Source organism: Dunckerocampus dactyliophorus, chromosome 10, assembly GCF_027744805.1.
Source record: "Dunckerocampus dactyliophorus isolate RoL2022-P2 chromosome 10, RoL_Ddac_1.1, whole genome shotgun sequence".
Classification (NCBI taxonomy): Eukaryota; Metazoa; Chordata; class Actinopteri; order Syngnathiformes; family Syngnathidae; genus Dunckerocampus; species Dunckerocampus dactyliophorus.
In genome coordinates, this window is record NC_072828.1 from 13,989,085 (window position 1) to 14,010,706 (window position 21,622).

At 41.0% G+C, this 21,622-nt stretch overlaps 2 protein-coding genes across 5 annotated transcripts in view; both read left to right on the forward strand.

The window, feature by feature from the left end:
- The window catches only part of ell (elongation factor RNA polymerase II), a 47,843-nt gene extending 38,899 nt beyond the window's left edge, over positions 1–8,944 (forward strand). For both annotated transcript variants that reach the window (XM_054790014.1, XM_054790015.1), the window contains 5 exons: positions 321–888; positions 3,340–3,409; positions 4,059–4,230; positions 4,317–4,361; positions 6,777–8,944. In XM_054790014.1, coding sequence (XP_054645989.1) covers positions 321–888; positions 3,340–3,409; positions 4,059–4,230; positions 4,317–4,361; positions 6,777–6,881 — 960 coding nt within the window. In that variant the 3' untranslated portion in view covers positions 6,882–8,944. The remainder of the gene's footprint in view (positions 1–320; positions 889–3,339; positions 3,410–4,058; positions 4,231–4,316; positions 4,362–6,776) is intronic.
- Positions 8,945–12,241: 3,297 nt separating this feature from the next.
- dot1l (DOT1-like histone H3K79 methyltransferase) overlaps positions 12,242–21,622 on the forward strand; it is a 31,618-nt gene continuing 22,237 nt past the window's right edge. For all 3 annotated transcript variants that reach the window (XM_054790044.1, XM_054790043.1, XM_054790046.1), the window contains exon 1: positions 12,242–12,575. In XM_054790044.1, coding sequence (XP_054646019.1) covers positions 12,495–12,575 — 81 coding nt within the window. In that variant the 5' untranslated portion in view covers positions 12,242–12,494. The remainder of the gene's footprint in view (positions 12,576–21,622) is intronic.

Sequence of the window (21,622 nt, forward strand, 5' to 3'; positions counted from 1 at the left end):
ATGACCATGTGGTCAAAGAGAGCTACATTTTCCTTTCCACTTTCTCAAGTCATTATTAAAGTTAAAAGATGTAATTGTTATATACAGTATGAGTTTTCACATTGTTAGAAATAAAAGCCTCTCTCCAATTATCGCCTGCTTCCAATTAACACACTTTCGTCTTTGTAGTTTCATAAATGCCTTCTTTTACAGGCAATATAAAATGATCTACTTTTCCTCTGAAAGTCCTCCACAGCTAATAACGTGCCTGTTAACGTTGTGATTGCAGTAGTATTTATAGTGAGTGTGGTTTGATATTAAACATCAAATTTTTCTGCCAGAAACGTCCTGCTGCAGACTTCATTGACCCTCTTGTCAATAAGAAGCCGAGGATATCGCACCTTGCAAGCAAAGCTGCACCCACACCAATCAACGGCAAGTTGGCCTCCTCCAACGGGAAAGCAGAGACACAGGCGGCTCCTTTGGCCGACGCCACTTTGACATCCAGCTCTCAACCGCTCCCCGTACTGGACATCCCCCGTCCTTTCGAAGCGCTTTCTGACGTCAGCAATGACTCGAGCCACAACGGACGAGACTGCGATGCCCAGGAAGCGGCGTCGGAGAGGCTCAGTCAACACCCTCTGGCGACAACCATGGCCACTGGGGTCAGCGCGTCCCCCACGGCGGCCCCGCGCGACAAGAGTCCGTCAGCCACCAGCAGCAAAAAGTCCAAGAAGAAGTCCAAGAAGCATAAAGACAAGGAGAAGACGACAAACAAGGAGAGGGCGAGAGGCCAAGAGGAGGAGAAGGAGAGGAAAAGTGCTGAGGAGAGAATGCTTGAGCCTGACAGAACCTGTGACATGAGCCCAGAAAACCTCAAAAGCAACAGTATTCCATTCAAAAGCACAAGTGAGTTGCTGGTTTTGTCCAATTAGCTGTGTCCCAATCCTTCAATGCATTTTTGCATTTTACATGTCTTTCATGTGTCATTTACAACAAAAAGACACAACAAATAGAAATTCACGTTAACTCAAGATTTTGGGCAGGGTAAATAGCATCACCATCATTGGTACATCAGAGTAGAGATTTCATGATAAAAGCAGGGCCAAGACACCAATTAGTCATCACTGACTCATTTCGTTCAGTTTGTGACTCACTGATTAAATAGAGACCCCTGCTGGACACTTTTATATACCCTCAAAAGTAGTAAACCACCAGTGGTAGTGTCTTTTGATGGGGGGGAATATTCATATCCCCAGCTCATTTTTTATTGGCCCTGGGCTTATTGTCAAGATAAAATGAATGCATTATACTTGTATATGAGCTGTATTATATATTACACTAATTTTCTCCTATAACACAAAGGTAAGATGTTGATGTTTTTTTCAGATAGCTTAGCATATATTGACCTTCATTGGATTGGTTTTAAAGTACTTCACAAAATGTATCAAAATGGCCCCCTGCATCCTTCAGTTTTTCTGTATCTGGCCCTCGGTGGAAAACATTTGGACCCGCTTGCATTAGAAGAAATATGCTGCAATGAAAACTGGGAAATCACTATTTCCCAGCCTTTGACTACGACAGGGGTCTGCAACCCACGGCTCTGGAGCTGCCTGCAGCGCTATGCTGTTTAGCCCATCCACTGCTATGGCTCCAGCTGGTTTATGCTTTTGTGTAGTCACTACACCGTCTTTTCTGACGCTATCATGAGCCTTTCAAAGTTCTGCGTTGGAGTTGAACGTGTGGCGTGCAATTTTCTACTGAAGAGCTAGAGGCAATGGTTTCTGGTCAGTGAACTAGGTGAGAAACGAGTACGTTTACATGCAGTCAAATAACCCTATCATAACCGGAATATTAGCAATAACCCGGATGCGCACGGCCATTTAAGCACCAATAACCCTTTTGGAAAAACCGAAGTATGCTCATATTCCATTTTTTTTAAAACACAAATATTACCCCTGGGTTACTCCTTTTTTAATCTGAAAATCAAGTCATGTATACGTCTATCGGGATATCCCGATCAAAGGTAACATTAATTTGTGTTTTGTGCTTGTTCTATTCGAAATGAATCGAAATGAGTCTTTGGCGGGAACTACTTGTAAACAGGACGACACGCAAAACCCCACACTTTTGGAGCGAGGGGGGAAACAAGCCACCTCGTTAGTGTGGTGAAAGACAGGAACATTATGTCTTTTATTGACCGTAGAAAGTGCCGCAATAGCGAAATCTATCAGAACGTGAGCGAAGCAGGGTTTGTACGAACGCATATTCAAAAGTGTCCGGGAACTTTGGGGATGTAGCATGGCTATGGATGGCACAGCTCTGGCTCCATTTCCTATTTCTTCACGTTCTTGCCTTCCATTAATGAAGAAAGTGAGACAGAATAGTGTCAAGTACTGGTGGTGGGTCAGTACCAGCACCAAAATGCAAACAATGGCGTTCAGTATCCACCGTGCCGGTGTTGTTGTTTTTGGATACAGGAAGAAGTGGAAATGATGCGCAGTGCGTCATGAAGTTTACCGTGCGTCAAAAGATTGTACGTTTGTTTGTTTTTTTTTCCACGTCACGCATATAAACGGGTTATTCCGAATGTTTTAGAAACCGGAATATTGACCTTAACCCGAATATTGACGAGATGTAAACGTATGATGCTGGTCAACTGTTTCACTTTTAAGCTTCCTTTAGTCGCTAAAAACAATGTAAACTAAAGTGACACGGAGAGTGGTACTAGTTGATGTATTACAACATTTCTATTGCAAATGTTGATCTGAAATTGACTTAAGAAACATGACCAATTGCCAGATGGCAACAGGTGCGGCTCCTTACTCCGCCAGGAGGAACAGGAAGACAGAAAAGGAACGTGAAAATACGCTTAAGGAAACTATACACATACAGTACATAGGGTGACCTTCAATTTAGTAGTCAAATAAGTTTTGTAGCTCCAAGGGAATTTTAATTTGGTGGAAATGGGACTTAATGGCTCAGCTGATGCTAAAAGTTGCTGACCCCTGGAAACATATACAGTATTGGATTGTCACTCACTCCTTTAGATATTTCTTTTTATCGGAATGTGTTTGTTATTTTAGATATTACCATTTAACACAACAGGTTCTGCATGAAAATGGATGTGTAGCTACAGTTTACTGTTTTATCATCTATGCAAGACATCTGGTCAAATCTATGTTTAAAAAGTACTTTTTGTTTACATTCTGCTGGATGTTTTGGAGGTTGGACCAAGCTTCAATATGATATTTCCCAGCAGTCTCGAATGCACCATTAGAAGACTTATTTACTTTATTTACTTATTTATTCACCATTATTAGACTGGTTTAAAGATGACCTGTTCACATTTTGTTCCAGATATGAATGGGATGTGCAACAACAGCACCAGTATTTCCTTGTCATCACCTGAGGTGACTGACTATCTATCGTAAGTATTTCAACCATGTTGCATTTCTAAAGTGGCTCCCTGTCTCCTCCATCCTTTAATGAATTTACAGAGGATTCTCTCATTTAGAAAGCTGTTCAATTGGAAATTCCTTCACAATTTTCTGGAAAAGTAAGTCTGCAAGGTTTCATCACACTTAGGAGTTCACAAATCTTGTTAGACTTCAGTTCAGTGAGCATTCCCATGAGCTGGAAGTTTAGCTTTTTCTGGCTGTTTTTGCTCTTTTTTAATCCAAAAGATGACTTGCTGTCTTGCATGACTTTGTGCAAGATGTCTGAAGTTCTCACAAGAGCTTTTTGTTTGGATGTTTTTGCACCGCACCATAACAAAGGATGGTTAAAAGAAGTACATCATAACATATACCGGACGTTTTGTGAAGTAACTCGCATTTTATTCGCTAATAACAGCGGTTAGCTTGTTTTGACACTTGTATGAATGTTCCAGTGTAGCATAAAACGTAACACATTACCTGTACAGTTAGTAAGAGAATTATTTCTATTTCCATTATTTCCTAAAGCAAAAACACTTTCAAATGCAAACAAATCGCACCAGAATTGGATCATGTTCAACCTTAGAGGTTTCATCCTGTCTTAATTTTATTGTAACCTTTTCCTCAAATTGTCTGCTGCAGGAAGTACACGATGATCAGCTCTCCAGAGCAGCGTCAGAGGTATAAAAATGACTTCAACTCTGAGTACAGCGAGTACCGCCGTCTACACTCTCGGATAGAGGGCATCACCAAGCATTTCACTGTGCTGGACAATGAGCTTAAGAAGCTCCAACAAGGCACAGACAAGTACAAGGTGCAGTTTATGAGAATATATGTACTCAACAAATATCTTCATGTAACTCCAGCATTTAAAAAATGTGTGCTCACTTTCCTTCACAGACAATCCATAATCAGATACTTCAAGAGTATCATAGAATAAAAAAGGTGGGTTTTTGACATTTGAACACATTGGAATGAATGGTTTTAGATGTAAAAAAAAAAACAAAAAAAATGTTCATATACTATCCAAATGATGAGTTGTTGTTTCTATTTGTGGGATGGGGGTAATTTACGGGAGCGAGAAAGGACACAAAGTAGCAAAGGACTGCTTCTTGTAATCTTTTTTTGTGTGTGGCCAAGTCTCATGTCTAAAATAATTCTGACTCTTTCTCAATACAGACTTATTAAAGTTCTTTGTGTTGGCATCAGATTCCACACATAACAAAACACTGCAAAGTGCACAATGTGGACTTGCCTTAATTTAGGCACTTCATTTTAATTGTTATTACATCATGACATAAGACAGTTCTAAATGTATACAAATGACGAATGAAAGCGATTAATGAACATTTAAGGTTACGTTTACCTTCATTGAAGACGTGACTCTTGCCAAAGACACGGTGTAGCAGTGAGGTCAACACAGATGCCACCTTCCTGTTTTGCTCTGAGTTCTTGAATTACTGTAAACAGTGTTTCTTATCTTGTTGGTACAACTTTCTTTGGCTACATGTTGGGTGATTTGAAGTGAGAAACACTATTGAATTCAAGAAATAACTATAATTATACCTTTTATTCATCATTTAAATACATTTAGAATTGTTTTATGCATGTAAAAGTATAATTGTAAAACTATAAAAACATGTTTTGTATTAACGTTTGGCTTTCTGGAAGGGATTAATTGGATTTACATGATTTTTATTTGAACGTTTCAGTTAGTCGGACCTTCTGGAACAGTTTTATGACGTTAACCAAGGTTCCACTGTATTTGCACATTTTAAAAAAGGGGTTGTGGTTTTATTTTTGTGTACAATCTGCATTTTTTTATTTTGTTTGATTAAAGGGGCTATATACTGTATTCGAATTCCATTCTCAATTTTTTTTATTTTAATTTTCCATTTCCAATTTCAAAATCTATTTTTTCAAACAAAAAAATATAAGACCACCAGCAGCAGCTAGCATATGTTACCAATAGTGGTTTAAAATAACAGACTGGACAACAAATATCTTCATTTTTCATCATTACGAGTTAAACTGAATAAAAATAGTGGTAAATTTTCTTACTGCCCGGTAAGATGTCACTCCCCACTCTCTCGTATACACGTACATGTCAATGCATGTCTCAATGATAGCAACAAACGTAACTAGTGCATATGCATGCTTCACGTTTGCAATGATGTTCTCAAAGCAGGAAGAGGCGATATATGGTGCTGGCAGTACGTTCTAAAGTTAGCGCTCTCTAGGCAGATGGTTGAATCCGCTGCATACAGTCCCTTCAACTTAAAACATTTCATGACAGCTCGTTTATTCAAATTAGGTGCAATTCCAATGGCATGATATAATCATGAATTATCATAGTATTGATGTATAATATAAAATGTTGCACAAAATCAAAGATAGTAATCCCATTTAACATATTCAGATACATGCAGTACCAGTCAAACGCAAGTGTTTCCAAATATTTCACATCTGGGTCAAATGTCAGTCAATGGTTTGTACTTTATCAAGCTTATATGGGCTCCTAATTGCTAAATTGAGCTCAACCTTCACCCAGATTGTGAATTTTAAAAAAATAAGAAGAAATTACAACTTTTCTTAAATTATTGACATTTTTTGCAATAAAGTCATCTTTGTTTATCGCAGTTAATTGGTTCCAGACCCGACTGCTATAAGTGAATTTCTGAGAAGTAAGATTCAATATTAATAAATGGAATATTTTTGGAGTTAGACTATAGAAAACCTGTTTGATTGTCTAAATATGGTTTTTACCATTTATTAGAGCCCTGTAGACATGAAATAACATCCCTATAGTCGCCTTTACGCTCCTATTTTTATTTTTTTTTGCTACATTACTTTGTGCAACACTAATGCACAGGCTACAGGATCACTATAGGGACATAAGACAGCTGCCACTCATAGCATACAGCAAGCTACTAAGCTAACTAGTTAGCCTTCAAGTTAGCTATAAACTTAAGTAAGCTGTGCACTTAAGTGTTGCCATCAGAGTGGGGAAGAAGGACAAAGAAAGAAGCAAAAAACGTACCACTTCCACATAGAATGGGAGGGGAACTTGTATTCACTATGCCATGCCGGTCATGCCATGGCTGACTCCATGCAGTGTGAAGGTAATGTAATCTAAGGTTAATGTCTCAGCAATGTAACATTACTGACACCTAGTGACGCGATAGAGCGAGGGAGCTATGTTTGAACCGCGATGTAGCGGCGGACGACTATATTTAACAACATAGTAATCCACTCTAGTATGGTTTTAGATTAGACATTTGGCTGCCAGTGTGTGCATGAAGCAAGTGAAATGAGTGTTTTATCTTGGCCTGACTGTGCTCTTTCATGCATCTCTTACAGCGTAATCCCCACTATAGCCAAGAGAAGAACCGCTGTGAATATCTACACAACAAACTGGCACATATCAAAAGACTCATTGCTGAGTATGATCAACAGCAACTCTGAAAGTACAGTACTTGATTTTTTTTTTTTTTTTTCAATGAGGATTTGTCCTCATTTAGGCCAAAGCCTCACACATGAGGACTTAAACAAGGACATGAGATCTTTGTTGTCCTCTCTTTACTTTTCTTTTTGGGGGAAGATACGATGATGCCGGGCCTCCTAGTGTGGTATACGGACACATCCGAGAAAGAAAAAAAAAAAGGTGAAGCTGTTTTTCTCAGCCCACCTTTCTTATTGTCATGTGAAAGAATCAGGGAATTACACAAAAAACACTTTCTGGAGGAGGAGACGTCTGTCCTGCTTTTGAGAAGATTAAAGTTTTCAGTTAAAGGAAAAATGAGATAGTCTTCCCCCTTTTATATATGGAGGTGAATGTTTTTTTCTATTTATTTTCAGACCCTCAAAGTGTGGGGAAAATCAGTACCCTTAAAGGCTGCATCTCCTTCATTTTGAATGTCAGCCAGTATTTTATTCAGAAGCTGCCTTGCCTCGTCTCGATGTCCATTTTCTTTAAAAGAGAGCAATGCTCCTAAATGGTGAGTTTTGCTTGTTTTATTCTAGAACAGGGGTGTCCGAACATTTTCAGACAAAAAACAATCCAATATAGTTAATAATACATGCTAAAGAGCCACCGTCATTATAGCCGGGGGGGTGTATTTTCATAACCGCAGAGAGGACAAGGCGTTAATTGGGAAGATGATGTGAAATGCGAAACCTTATTATACACAGCAACTTAATTGTTTCACTTTTATAAGGATTTGTAGCGCATGAGAAAATGGAAAGGAGAATATCGGTCCCTTTGACCACATTGTCCTTTATTAACAAGTCAAATGCAGCTGCTGCCATTTTGTGGAGTTAATAAAGATTACATCCGGAAGTTGCCTACAGCCACAGCTATTAATCCCAGTGCGTTTTGAGTCACGCTAGTTCGAGACCCCTTGCTTTTGTAGACCATACACCCGGTGACTATACACGACTCGGCAATTAATTGAATACAGGCTTTAATTGGAGCAGTTATGCTAAATCCATTAAAAAAATGCAATAAATAAATAACAATTCACCTCGGTTTTGTGACAAATGCTGTAGTTTCTAGTCTGGTGTCATATCTTGTTTGAACAGTCAAAGTTTCAACTAATTTACCTTGCTAGTGCTCTGATACGTCCCGGATTCCATTTCATTTCTTACAATAAAAACTTAACAGTGAGGTACCAGCCACAAATGGACGCCCCTGTTCCAGAAGAAATCACCTCAGACGAGCCGCCTTCATTCAGTTCAATGCATTGCAAGCTCCTCAAGGCTTTTCTTGAGGCGCTCTTACTCTTACAAAGATCTGGAGGTTATCTCCATGTCAGAACGTTATGTCCGCACATATCCCGCCCACCCCCTCCCCCCACGCTCGTCCATAGAGGCGACTGCTAACACGAAGCCATCCTCGACCGTCTTTTGCTGCCCTGTTACCACTTTTGCCTTTTTCGTCCTCTTAACGTGAAGATGAGGTCAAGCTCAAAGAAGCCGAAGACGAGTCCAGTCGGTCAGCATTATGGATAACTTGATGTGAATATGACAAATCAGCACTTTTAATCTCCTTGCCACTCCCCGTGGAAGTTACTTATTTTCTTTGTTGGCGCACACGCTTCACTCGCTACATGAACAGTCCTCAGTTACCAAGCAGGCTTTCATTTGCCGTCAGTTGATGTGAGGAAGGTGGAATTTATCATGAAGGCTCAACAAACAAACCCCCCTCCTCCAAATCCACTGTGAGTGAGCATCAGTGACTATTGTGCAGGATGTATCAAGTGAGTCAAGTGTGCCAAAATTATCTGTTTGTATCGTTTTGTTTCTTTCTCGTCAATACTCTTCTTCTCCTCTCTTGATGCTGAGCAAGCAAAAAGTAACAAAAATAGCAGGTGGGCGACAGGAGGACTTTGGAGGGAGAAGACTCATGGATGAAATGTTGGCGCTAAAAACCAAAAGCACGCTTTTTTTTCTTTTTTTGAGAACCATAAGGGACTGGAAATCTTTTGTTTCAATAAAATTCTTTCAAATCCTGATTTGTCCTGTGGCTAAACCTCTACTCAAGAGTTGTTGCTGCTGATTTACAGTTTTTCTCCATTGGTTCGGCTCATTTCTTGAAACGGAAATTACATTCTCACGACTCTATCAGATCATTTGGACAAACAGTCTTTGTTCAGAACAACACCATAGCTCACTTGCAAAAGCTTATTTCTCTCCCAAAACCGTTCACTCATGCTTCAAAGCTAATTCATTTCCCATATAATTAGTCGGCACCACCAAAATGCAAAGATCCTTCTCAATTGCTTTGGCTCATTTCCTGAAACAGATGGGACTTTCTCAACACTCTTGGTTATTTTAGCAAAATAAACTTGGATGGTTCACCTGCAAAACCTCATATCTGTCCCAAAACACTTCACCCGTGCCAAAACTAAATTACTTTCCTATGTAAATTGTCAGTGCCCCTAAAATTCAGTGTCTCTTTGGCATTGTGTAAGTATGTCCATCTAAAATGTTTAGATGTTTTGTCACTACGGCAGAGGACCTTTGAAATATCCCTCATATCCACCTCTGTCTTAGCCCAGTCTTTCATTGACAATGGTTACTGTGCTTGTTTTTTGTCTCGCTAATATAACACAGTTGTGTATAAAACTGGGGAAAAAAATTGATTTTAGATTTTATGGTAACAGTAGCATCCGAGGTTTGACATCACACATTGCACTCATACTGCCAAGGAAATTGTACCATTTTTATTCACAAACAAAAAATAACTTCCATACATCGGAGTGATAAAATGAGTTCAGTACAACGTACTGTCATATAAACACATAAACAAAAAACTAGGAAAATTGTGTCGCCTACAGTGCTGGAAATAAAGCAGGAGTTTCCCAGCTGACACTTTTTCACTGGTCGCTGTCCTCACGCTCCCTCCTCTGGCCATCCGTACTCGCCCTCCAGGGTGTCCCACACGCTGCTGTCTGTCTGGTCACAGATTCTCAACCACATCACAGCGAAAGTTCTAGTTTCACCTGACTGTCAAATAATCAACGTATCCAATCTTCTAAGAGATTCATATATGTTATTCATGGTATTACAGAATATGAATATGCTTCACTAATTTTGACAATTATGATAATTATTAATATTATAAATGTTATTAACTCTTATAAGTGGCAATGACTTGGAAATTTATCGCACAGCTTGTACAAAAAAACACCCACTGTAACTTTAGAGTGTTTAGCCGAATCACCACGAAATTTGTTGCACACCTTTAGGCTACTGACAAGCACGTGTGTAAAATTTGAGCAAAATTGGTTGAAAAGCATGGCCGCCATCAACAGGTGGGATTTAGCAAGTACAGCAATTGGCCATAAGTCATTGGCCATTTCTTTTATATATTATAAAGCTTTGAGGATATCTGTATTACTTGTATACTAGCACGTCTTCCTAAGCGATCAGTTTTTGACCACTAAGCAACGATTCACATTTACAGTGCTGTATAGCCATACAGGTACACTGTGCTGATATTTACCGGTAGTGCATTATCATGTATCGACGTCTAGATGGCAGTACAGTCCTCATTTCCACAAACATTGTTTGGCAAGCTTTGTTGTACTAGAAAGCAGCATATTCTAGCCAAAGCTTTTTAATAAAGCACATTGTATGTTTCCTCGAGATGTGACACTACAAGACACATTACACTGGCTTCACAGAGGAGAAAAAAAATAATTTGTTCTTATGTTGTCCATACTAAATATCCTATAGGGCTTGGCTCTCCTCCCATCTCTGCAAGAAACAAAATACTTTCAGCTGTAATTTGACACTCTTGTGAAGGATCCCCCCCAAAAATTCCACATAGCCACTGTGTTCCAGTTGGCTGCGACTGATGTGTTATGCTGCTACTGGCTCGCATCCCAAAGTTGGCCTCATGCAGGCTGCACAGCTCAGGGAGGGAGGAGGGATTCGGTCAGTGGGTTCACTGTGGCAAGGCGCCATGTCTGCACGACACACAGTGGCGTATACACCGACATGTTTATATACACACATGGCAGCCATAAGGAATTCTCCTCCACCCCTCTCTGTTTGCAGGGTTTTATTAGACGCAGTCTGACTGCAATTAACTAATAGACTATGCTACGACGTATTTTGCGTCATCATCATACATGATGTATTGATTTGTGAGTTCCATAACAAGTGGAGATTGGTGACATTTTCAAGCAAAAAAAACAAAAACATTTTCATGGTCATTTTGTGGCCACCTTGTGGAATATTGACCAAATAATTACAGATCTTCAAAGCCCTCATCGTGACCGGTAATTTGATGTATGACTTAATGGTGTTTGTTGCAAGGTGATTTTTCACTTCATTACTAGTTAACTTTGACCTGAGTCGATCATCTTAAAGTAAAAGTCAGTTGTCACCAGAAACTACTCAGCAAACTTACAAAATGCCCACCTAGTTTGGAGACTATTTGATTAAAAGGACAACATTGCGCCTTTGGCCTGTAACTAGTACTCGAGATTTTCCAGTTGAATTTTACAGATTATACTTGTACATCACATTTTGTATAATAATGGGTTTGGACACGATTTATGGTGGTGTTATTTCTTTTTACATCATTGAAACCACGTGTTGAATTTCTGTATGGACCGCATGGTGAATTTTTAACAAGCAAGGACTTTGCACCGTCCACACTTGATCTGTTTGTGTGTACACATCTTTGAAAGCTCAGCTGCATAGTCCATTTTTATCCCGTATTCATAAATCAAATGTAATCCTGTTTGCTCAGGACTTCAGAATGACTGCCTTTCCTAAACCTCCTTTCCAACATGGCCAGTTGTGGAATATACTATATCTTGTTATATTACATCCAAGTGTAAAAAGAAGTTAACCACTGAAGTATAATAAATAAACACGTGCAGATGAATGTGCAGACAGGCATGGAGAGACACTAGACATTAGAGACACTAATTATTGGTGTTCACCCATTGTTGGCGTAGCCATATTGTGTACCCCTTTTGTCGCTAGGGTACTCCTACATCGAATTACGATAATAATATGTCACCCAGCAACATTGTCACGTGATCACGTCAAGCCAACGACGTGAAATTCAGACTTATAGACACTTTTAAATAATTTTTAATTGTATTTTTCTTAATTAATACCAGCTACGACTTGATAATGTGTAGACAAAAAAAATAATAATTCGAAAAACGATATGCGTTAGCTTCGCCAACAACCTGCCACGCGTTGTCATCACTATCTCTACCCCCTCAAGCTCCACCCACTCCTCACGCTTCCCCTTTGGTGACGTCACTGTCCCTTGTGTGGCCTCCTGCCATAGTTTTTCAATGCCGGGCAAAGATGGCGGCCATACTGACGAGGTGTTATTGCCAATGGACATAATGAGGGCATTTTCGTGACAATTCCAAGCCGACTCCGTCATTCGATGCGCGTTTAGTCACCTCGCTATAATCCTTGACGCCTTTTGTTTTTTTTTGTGTACATTTTTTACGCTCCCTCCTCCAACATGTTCAGTCAGTAGCTGGCTAACGGAGAGCAGTCTACTCGCTAGCTAGCTAGCTCGCCGCCGTCAAGAGTAGGATGGGAGAAAAGCTGGAGCTCAAGCTCAAATCGCCGGTTGGAGCAGAACCCGCTGGCTACCCTTGGCCCTTACCGATTTACGTAAGTGTTAAGGTTCCATATGTAGAATGTGTGTGTGTTTTGTTTGGCTTTGTGAGCAAGCCGTGCTTGTCCGGGTCCTCCGGTCATGCTAGTCCGGTGAGGACTGCCGTGGTGTGTCAACCAAGAACACAGCAAACAAAGCTTGCTTTTGTTGTTTTTTTTTACAGTGTTAGAAACTTGTATCGGATTATTGTCACATACTTTAGACTGACAAGTCAAGTTAATAGTATAGACACTGACAGCCTGTACCCACAGCACACTGATGAGGTCCCTTCATAGTTTGGTTGTTTATCTCCTAAACAATCACGTTGATCACAGGTTGATGTATTTTAGTGATGCTGCAAAACAATAAGATAACACATGTGTACATATGTGTGTTTTGACTCGCTTGATGCTGAACATCTGTTTTCACTAAACGTGTGCATTGCAGCACATGGTCTCTGTAGCTGGGCTGTTTTGTGGAGTAGTTGTGTTCGAGCAGTTGTGTTCCACTGGCAGCCCGCGGGACAAATCCAGCCCATGAATGACATCACACCAATTAATGCAAAACTTGGGGGAGACTAGCATTTTTCTAGCAGATTCCCAGACACAGCCTAGCATCCTTTAAAGTCCTGTATACAATATAGAGATATTTGACTAGTGTTAAAAACAGCAGAGCAGTCCTGTAATATGGACTACCTTTGATGAGGGTTTTTGCAGTACTATTCCTATAAATAGCCGAGTGCTCCTGCTGTATAGTGTGTCTTTGACTAGCATTTTTTCTGTAGGTCCTTAAACAGCAGAACAGCCCTGCTCTATAGAATAACGTTGAGTAGCATTTTTATTGTAGCAACTTAATCCTTTAGGCCAGTGGTCCCCAACCCCAGGGCCTCGGCCGCACAGAAAGAAAAAATTATTTCCATTATTTCATTTTTTGTATGTTTTATTTTGAAAAGTGGCCGGATTCTCTCTGTTACAGCCGTCTCACTTGATGCGTGTCCATTGTGCGTGTGCTAACTTTATCTCATGCCGCACAGATAGTACTCTGTACTAGTACTCTCTAGTACACAGATACTACTACTGTATTTTTACCATTTTTCTTTCACCTCATATTTGGTCTCAAATGCTGATACTATGTGGGAATGCATAAAGGTAAGTTTTGATGACTTATTGAGTGCTAATGTGCACATTTGTCTCAAGTTAATTCATGCTAGCGCACTGCCTTTTACCACACACGTCAAACAGTGATGTAATAATCTCTCTGGAAAAACTTGGCTGGAACTTGAACTGGTGGATGGCATTCATTTTGTTCTTTTAATTTGATCTTATTCATGTCTTAGTTTTATACAATACATAATAATAATAATTTTTTTCAGTTTTGACATTCCCATTTCAAAAAGTTGTAGCATGAAAATGGTTTGATGTAAACGCTTAAATGGTTAAATAGAGGATCTGTTTAGATTATTTAGATGATGGCTGACCGAGCAATAAATAGCTTGGTTAGCTATTGGTGAGGTAAAAATGTGAAAGTATGGGAGAGCCATGCATTGACATTTAGCACATCCATCCATTTTCTATACTGCTTATCCTCACTAGGGAGAAAACCCACGCACGCACGGGGAGAACATGCAAACTCCACAAAGAAATGCCCAAGGGAGAATCGAACCCAGGTCTTCCCGGAGAGAGAGAGAGAGAGAGAGAGGAATCTCCAGGCTGTTACTGTGTTGGCCAACGTGCTAACCACTAGACCACCGTGCGGCCCACATTTAGCACAAATTATGAATAATACAAATAATACTGTAGTGGAGTAAGAAGTCCGTTCTTAACGTGTGGCCTCCACAAAAATGTAGTTGAATAGCTCAGTGTTAGAGGATTCTTCTGGGTTTCTACCAGTCTAGACTAGTTAATGTTTGTGAACGGTCTTTCATGAAGCTCACTAAGGTGAGGACTGATTGAAGTCTTCTCATTGGAGACGAATCGGAAAAGGAAGCGGTTGTCTTGTCGTGTTTCTATTCTGTAGTAGTTGTGGCGAGACAGTAAGCACTGACTGAAAAAAGTGTAAATTCTCAGAATGTCTGAATGAGGGGGTGGGGGGATTTTTTTGTACATTTCCTCCTCCTCTGCCTACATTGTAAATCAACTTGTCACCATTTGAAATACGCCAGTTGACATAATCAAGCCGCTGCAGGTTGCTTTCTGGTGTAAAAAGTTGACCCTCCCATTTCCACTATGACTGATATCAGCCAGGTTCCTCCCTCCTGCCTCTCCCATTTCCTTTTGTTATGGTCTGGCATGGATAAACACGCAAGCATGACAGGAATTTATGATACCGTTGGCCTGTGTCATGTCAATAGCGACCATGCATAGAATTGGAAACAGTCCCGTCCTGCTTGTGGAATTTCTACAGTTTGAAGCCTATTTGTGCAGTTGCTCCCCTTCTGTTTTCAAAGCGGGGGAGGTTTCCACTCTCTCTCTCCGTGTCCATATGGTCAACACTAGGGCAGGATGGAAGAGGCCACTCCTCAGGTAGCAGTTAGAAAATAGCATTGGAAAAACACATTCCCAGTCATGTTTGTTAACGTTTTTAACAGCTAATTCCACCCCATGTTCATGAATTCTTCATTCACACCTATTCACGCCCACATGGCATGGGGCACAGTGTTGAAAGTGTTTTCCAACGCACAAACGCGACTATTGTGCGGGCTGGTTTAGTCAAAGGCGCACAATCATCAACCTCTTTACATGCCTACACACAACTATATCACATCACATCAGCAATGTCTCTCCATGCAGTCATTATTTCAGAAGTATTACCATAAATGCTATTGCTAATAGCCGCTCCGTTTATTTACCTGAAGCACAAAGAGGATGCAGTGTTAATTGGAAGCAGCCGATAATTGGAGAGAGGCTGTTATTTCCGAAATTTGAACTCTTGTTGCCGTAAATTCCGGTGTATAAGCCGCTACTTTTTTCTTAAACTTTGAACCCTGTGGCTTATACAGTGGTGCGGCTAATTTATCTTGTGATATCTCCTTTACTTCAGAAATACTACTAATTGTTTAAATACTGTGCCGCTCTCAAGTCAGTGAGGAAATGATAGCTGTAACTGCAGGAGGTTAGTACATCTACCAATATAACATAACAGTATGACTCACAATGTCATCTATTAAAGAACACTTTACTAACACTAAATTCATTTCACAGTAACTTAACACTCAAAAGGTGTAACGGACAAATATACAAACATGTCCCGGTATGAAGGCATTGCGTCTGAGCAATGCATTCATTGGGACGCTGCAATGATGTCAGCTTCCCCCTGGGCTTTGGGCCCCCGGCTCCTCTGGCTCCCTATGGTGGACAGAGGCAGTGTTGCAGCACCATTCATCATTTTGTATGTTTTCTATGTTCCTCCAATGAAATGGTTTTCACAAACAAAATGCATTATTATTTCCTCATCTTAAACTCCTATTATGTACATGTTTCTATATTTCTGAGGTATAACGTTTGAGTGTTAAGTTGCCGTGTTTAAAGGGGGGTAGTTTGGATTTTTTTACATTAAGTTGTATGACATCCCCATAAGCAGTGTAGTGCATCAACAGTGACTTACTCCGCACTTGGTCCTGTGGGCTCAGTTCTGGTCGGATTTTGGTGATGAGAAACATAGTTCCTGTTAGTTGCTGGGGGCACTGAGTAAAGAGTTTGGCTTCTCAAAACAATATGCATTCAAAAGAGTTATACATTTGCGTTACAAAAAAAAAACAATACGGCAAGTGTAACGCGTTTTGAGTTTCACACCAACGGTTGAGTGGCGCAACATTATAAGCGCATGCAGAGGTAACTCATGATCCTGTGGAGTGAATAAAACTACAGTGAAACCTCAGTTAGCATCCGCCCCAGTAGCGTCTTTTTCAGTTAACATTGAAAATTTACGCCACAATTTTGCCTCGGTTTGCGTGCGTTCTTCGGTTAGCGTACAATCTTGTCATGTTATTAATACACTCCTTGAGTCCAACTGTGTTCTTAATGTATTTTCTATCGCAAAACGTGCTTTCCATGTTAGCATCCTATAAGCTAGCTAAAAAACCGGAAGTTATGTCGCCCTTCCATGATCAGCAGTTGACTCTCAAATGTTAACACAAAACACATTTTTATATAATTATAGTTGCCAACTGACTCAAGCGCTGGACTGTCATCAAAGTGTAAAAATAAGTTAACCGCTGTTTTATAATAATTTATATAAACACATTTGAAGATGAACGTGCAGACAGAGGCAGAAAAAATTTGGTTCGCCTTGCAAAGACTAAATGCATGTTGTGGTTATTTTATCATTGGTGTTCACCCATTGTTGACATAGCCAAAAGTGTACCACTTTTGTAGCTAGGGTACTCCTACATTGCATTACAATAATGTCACCTTGCAACATTGTCACGTAATCATGTATGGGAATACAATAATGTTAGCAACGTGAACACTTTTACATATTTTTAATTGTATATATTTGTATTTTTCTTAATACCATCTACAAATTGATCATGTGTGGACAAACTTGTCGGGTGAAAAAAAATACAATTATAGTACGAAAGAACTAAGAACTCTAATTGTAAAACTATTAAAACAAGGCGTTCCCAGGCCACTTGAGAGACAGTCTCTCCAACGTGTGCCTGGTCTTCGCCAAGGCCTCCTTGTGGTCGGACGTGCCCTGAACGCCTCCCAGGGAGGCATCCTGACCAGATGCTCGAGCCACCTCATCTGGCTCCTCTTAATACAAAGAAGCAGCGGTTCCATTCCGAGTTTCAGTGCTTCTCACCTTATCTCTAAGAGTGAGCCCTGCCACACTACGGAGGAAACTCATTTCGACCACTTGTACCTGCGATCATGTCCTTTCAGTCACTACCCAAAGCTCATGACCATAGGTGAGGGTAAGAACGTAGATCGACATGTAAATTGAGAGCTTTGCCTTTCGGCTTAGCTCCCGCTTCACCACAACGGACCAATGCAGAGTCTGCATCACTGCAGACACCAATCGGCCTGTTGATCTCGTGTTCCATCCTTGCCTCACTCGTGAACAAGACCTTGAGGTATTTGCTTTGGGCAGGATCTCATTGCCGACCCGGGGATGGCACGCCACACTTTTCCAAGCGAGAACTATGGGCTCAGACTTGGAGGTGCGGATTCTCATTCCAGCCGCTTCACACTCGGCTGCGAACTGATCCAGTGAGAACTGAAGATGAAACCAGCAGGAATACATCATCCACGGAAAGCAGAGACCTAATCCTGCAGCCACTAGGACATCTAGGACAGAGAAACATGTACCACTTTTGTCACTGTGCTGTTGATGCATTGCAATAAGCTGCATTTTATGGTTTTTTGGTTTATGTTTTTTTCCTCACATAAACTTCTATGGCAGCCTTACAAAAAAAGCCAATTAAAACACTTGTGGAGTTAATGCTGTTAGTTTCACAAGACAGCTAAAGTGTTGCATGTTTTTGTGTGATTTTAAATGCATATTATCTCCTCAAATAATTTGGATGATCCTCTATGCAAGTGGCAGCCCACATTTGCGGTTCAAACACACAACAAAACAAATGGCCATGTCACAAAAGCTTCTCAGGAGCTTCTCGGTATGTTATCAGTTAACTCTGCGGTGATAGCAAATGAGGTGATATAACATTCTAGTGTCCTACAGGCTGAATCAGTTGTTTAGTGGGAAGATTACACTTCCTATAGTTCTTCACAATGGGGAGGTTTGTGTGATAGAACACAGCAACACCACCTTTGTTTTGTACCACTGTGGCGAGAGAGGAGAGGCTCCCCTCATCTCACACTGGTTTATTTTTAGCTCTGTGCTGGTGTTGCTGTGTGCCATTTTGTGCCATCACGTGACCGCCTTCTACAGCCTATGCTCAAGCCGCACACCAACCATTTCCTATGTTGTATTTATGTGATATCACGATGGGGCATCGCTACGGTTGTTGCAACCTAGCCAATCTTGATCATTTATACTCCGCTGTGCTGTGCTGACAGAAATAGATTTCCCGTGCATGTTTTGAACGTGTGCGCGTGCACATCGCCAAGTGTTGGCAGCGGATGTGAGCACAAAAAGTGGCGGGCAGGATTGAGCGGGAAGCTGGAGCCTGTGAGCTGTTAGTCCAGGCCGCAAAACAGCTGACGAATAGTAGGCTTTCCCTCCTCTCTGGCCACCTCTCCTTGCTTTCACTTTCCTTTCTTTGGCTCTCTTTTTTTTTTTTCCCTTTCACCCGCCCTCTTGTTTCTCTCCTCTTTCTTTCATTCTCCTTTTGCGTTCCGTCCACCAGAGGCGCTACTTGGAAAATGCACTGGAGTCTGAGAAAGGAAAGTGGGTCAGTGGGTCAGCTGAGGCTACAGGCTCATGCTGCCGCTGCGCTCTGGGTGCAACTTGAGCGCTGTCACTGCCATGCAGCAGCCTCTCTGCACTCAACCAAGATTAGCAGCCATCCCTGCAGATGATGCTATTTTATTAATGTATTTGGAGGTCGACTGAGGTGTTATTTTAAAGTGGATAAAACGATTCTTCAGAGGCACTCACAGATTGACAGGTGCTTGTAATCCTTACACCCCTAAATAGTGTACTACTATAAATTACTTGTGTAAAAATTTCCTAATTGACCACAATTAATTCCAAGAAAACAAGTCTATGTTTATATGTTATGTTTATATATAATGTTTACATTTCCAAATATTTTTTCACAGGAAGTAAAATGCCTCCCTTGATCCATTGCGATTCGAACATTGCTCCCTCACTTTTTTGCTTTATTAAGCATTTTCATGCATAATTAACTAAAATACAAATACAGTTTAAGGCAATATAAGATATTGACGAACTGTACTACATAGGCCACTAGGTGTCACAGTAACACCCACCAGACATGGTCGCTAATGACAGGCTTTTATCCATCCATCCATTTTCTGTGCCGCTTGTCCCCGCTAGGGTCGCGTGGGTATGCTGGAGCCTATCCCAGCTGACTTTGGGCGAGAGGCGGGGTACACCCTGGACTGGTCGCCAGCCAATCGCAGGGCACATATAGACAAACAACCATTCACTCTCACATTCATACCTATGGTTAGAGTCGCCAAATAACGTAACATGCATATTTTTGGACTGTGGGTGGAAACCCACGCACGCACGGGGAGAACATGCAAACTCCACACAGAGATTCCCAAGCGGAGATTCACACACCAATATTCCCAATCTCCAGACTGTGGTCAACATGCTAACCACTAGGCCACTGTGCGGCCCACGACAGGTTATTTTATAATTATTTATCTCACAGCAGGCACAATGATAACATAATAATAATAATAATAATAATAAAAATAATCATCATCATCATGATAATAATAACACTCCAGCTAACACTCAGCGCACTCCGAATCCCCGATGTCACTTCCTGTCCACATGTCCAGAAGACATATATTGACTCACACACGAGCACGGGTCTTATTTGTCTTAAATTTCTTTTTTTTCTCTGATTATATCTACTAAATTGGGTAGTATGAGTGTAAAGGTGACTATTGGGTTGTTATTACATGTCTATCGGGCTCTAATAATGGTAAAAATAGTATTTAGAAAGTCTTAAACAGGTTTTCTACGCTCTAACTACGAAGATTCAAGAGATTCAAGAGTTTTATTGTCATATGCATAGTAAAACGGACAGTTATACTAAGCAATGAAATTCTTATTCTGTTCATTCTCCCAAGAAAAGAAAGACAAACACAAGAAAAAGAATAAGAACATAAGAAACATAAATACCAATAAATTAAGCAACAACAACAGAAGAGACATCAATACAGATAAATAATACAAATAAATACATAACTAATAAAGTGCTATGAGTGTGTGCGTGTGTTGCGTGCGGCGTGTGTGAGTGCTTCGTTGAGAAGCCTGATGGCCTGTGGGTAAAAGCTGTTTGCCAGCCTTGTGGTCCTGGACTTCAAACTCCTGTAGCGTCTGCCTGACGGTAGGAGTGTGAATAATGAGTGTTGTGGATGTGTGCTGTCCTTGATGAGGTTGTGTGTTCTGCGTAGGACTCTAGATTTATAAATGTCTTGCAGTGAGGGGAGGGCTGCCCCAACAATGCTCTGTGAGGTCTTGATCACCCGCTGGAGTGCCTTCCTATCACGTGTTGTACAGTTACCGTACCAAACAGTGATGGAGGCGGTAAGGACACTTTCGATAGTGCATCTGTAGAAGCAACTCAGGATTGTGGTGGGCATGCCAAATTTCCTCAGTCTTCTCAGGAAGTACAGTCTCCTTTGGGACTTCTTCATAATTTGTTGGGTGTTGTGAGACCAGGTGAGGTCCTCGCTGATGTGTGTGCCAAGGAACTTGAAGGTTTTCACCCTCTCCACCTCAGTCTCATCAATAAACAGGGGTGTATGCGGCTCCTTTTCCCTTGTTCTTGGGTCGATGATCATCTCTTTAGTCTTATCTGTATTGAGAAGGAGATTGTTATCGCGACACCAAGCTATGAGGTCCGCCACCTCTCTTCTGTATGACGTTTCAACACCACCAGTGATCAGGCCGATGACTGTAGTGTCATCTGCAAATTTAATCATGCTGGTGTTGTTCTGTGAGGCCACGCAATCATACAGTAGGTGAAGAGCGTGTAGAGGAGCGGACTCAGCACACACCCCTGTGGGGTCCCAGTGCTCACAATTCTTGAGCTGGATGTGCGATTGTGGACTCTGACTGACTGGGGCCTGCCTGTTAGAAAGTTAAACACCCAGTTACAGAGGGAGGGAGACAGGCCAAGTGTGAGGAGCTTATTTGTGAGTTTTTGGGGGCTGACTGTGTTAAAAGCAGAGCTATAGTCTATAAATAGCATTCTGACGTATGTGTCCTGGCCTTGAAGGTGCAAAAGGGCTGTGTGGATGGCAGTGTTGACTGCATCATCCGTGGACCGGTTCTGGCGATATGCAAACTGTAGAGGGTCCACAGCGGCCGGGATGCTCTTTTTGATGTGGATCATGACTATTCTTTCAAAGCACTTCATTACAATAGGAGTGAGTGCTATTTATATTGAAACTGA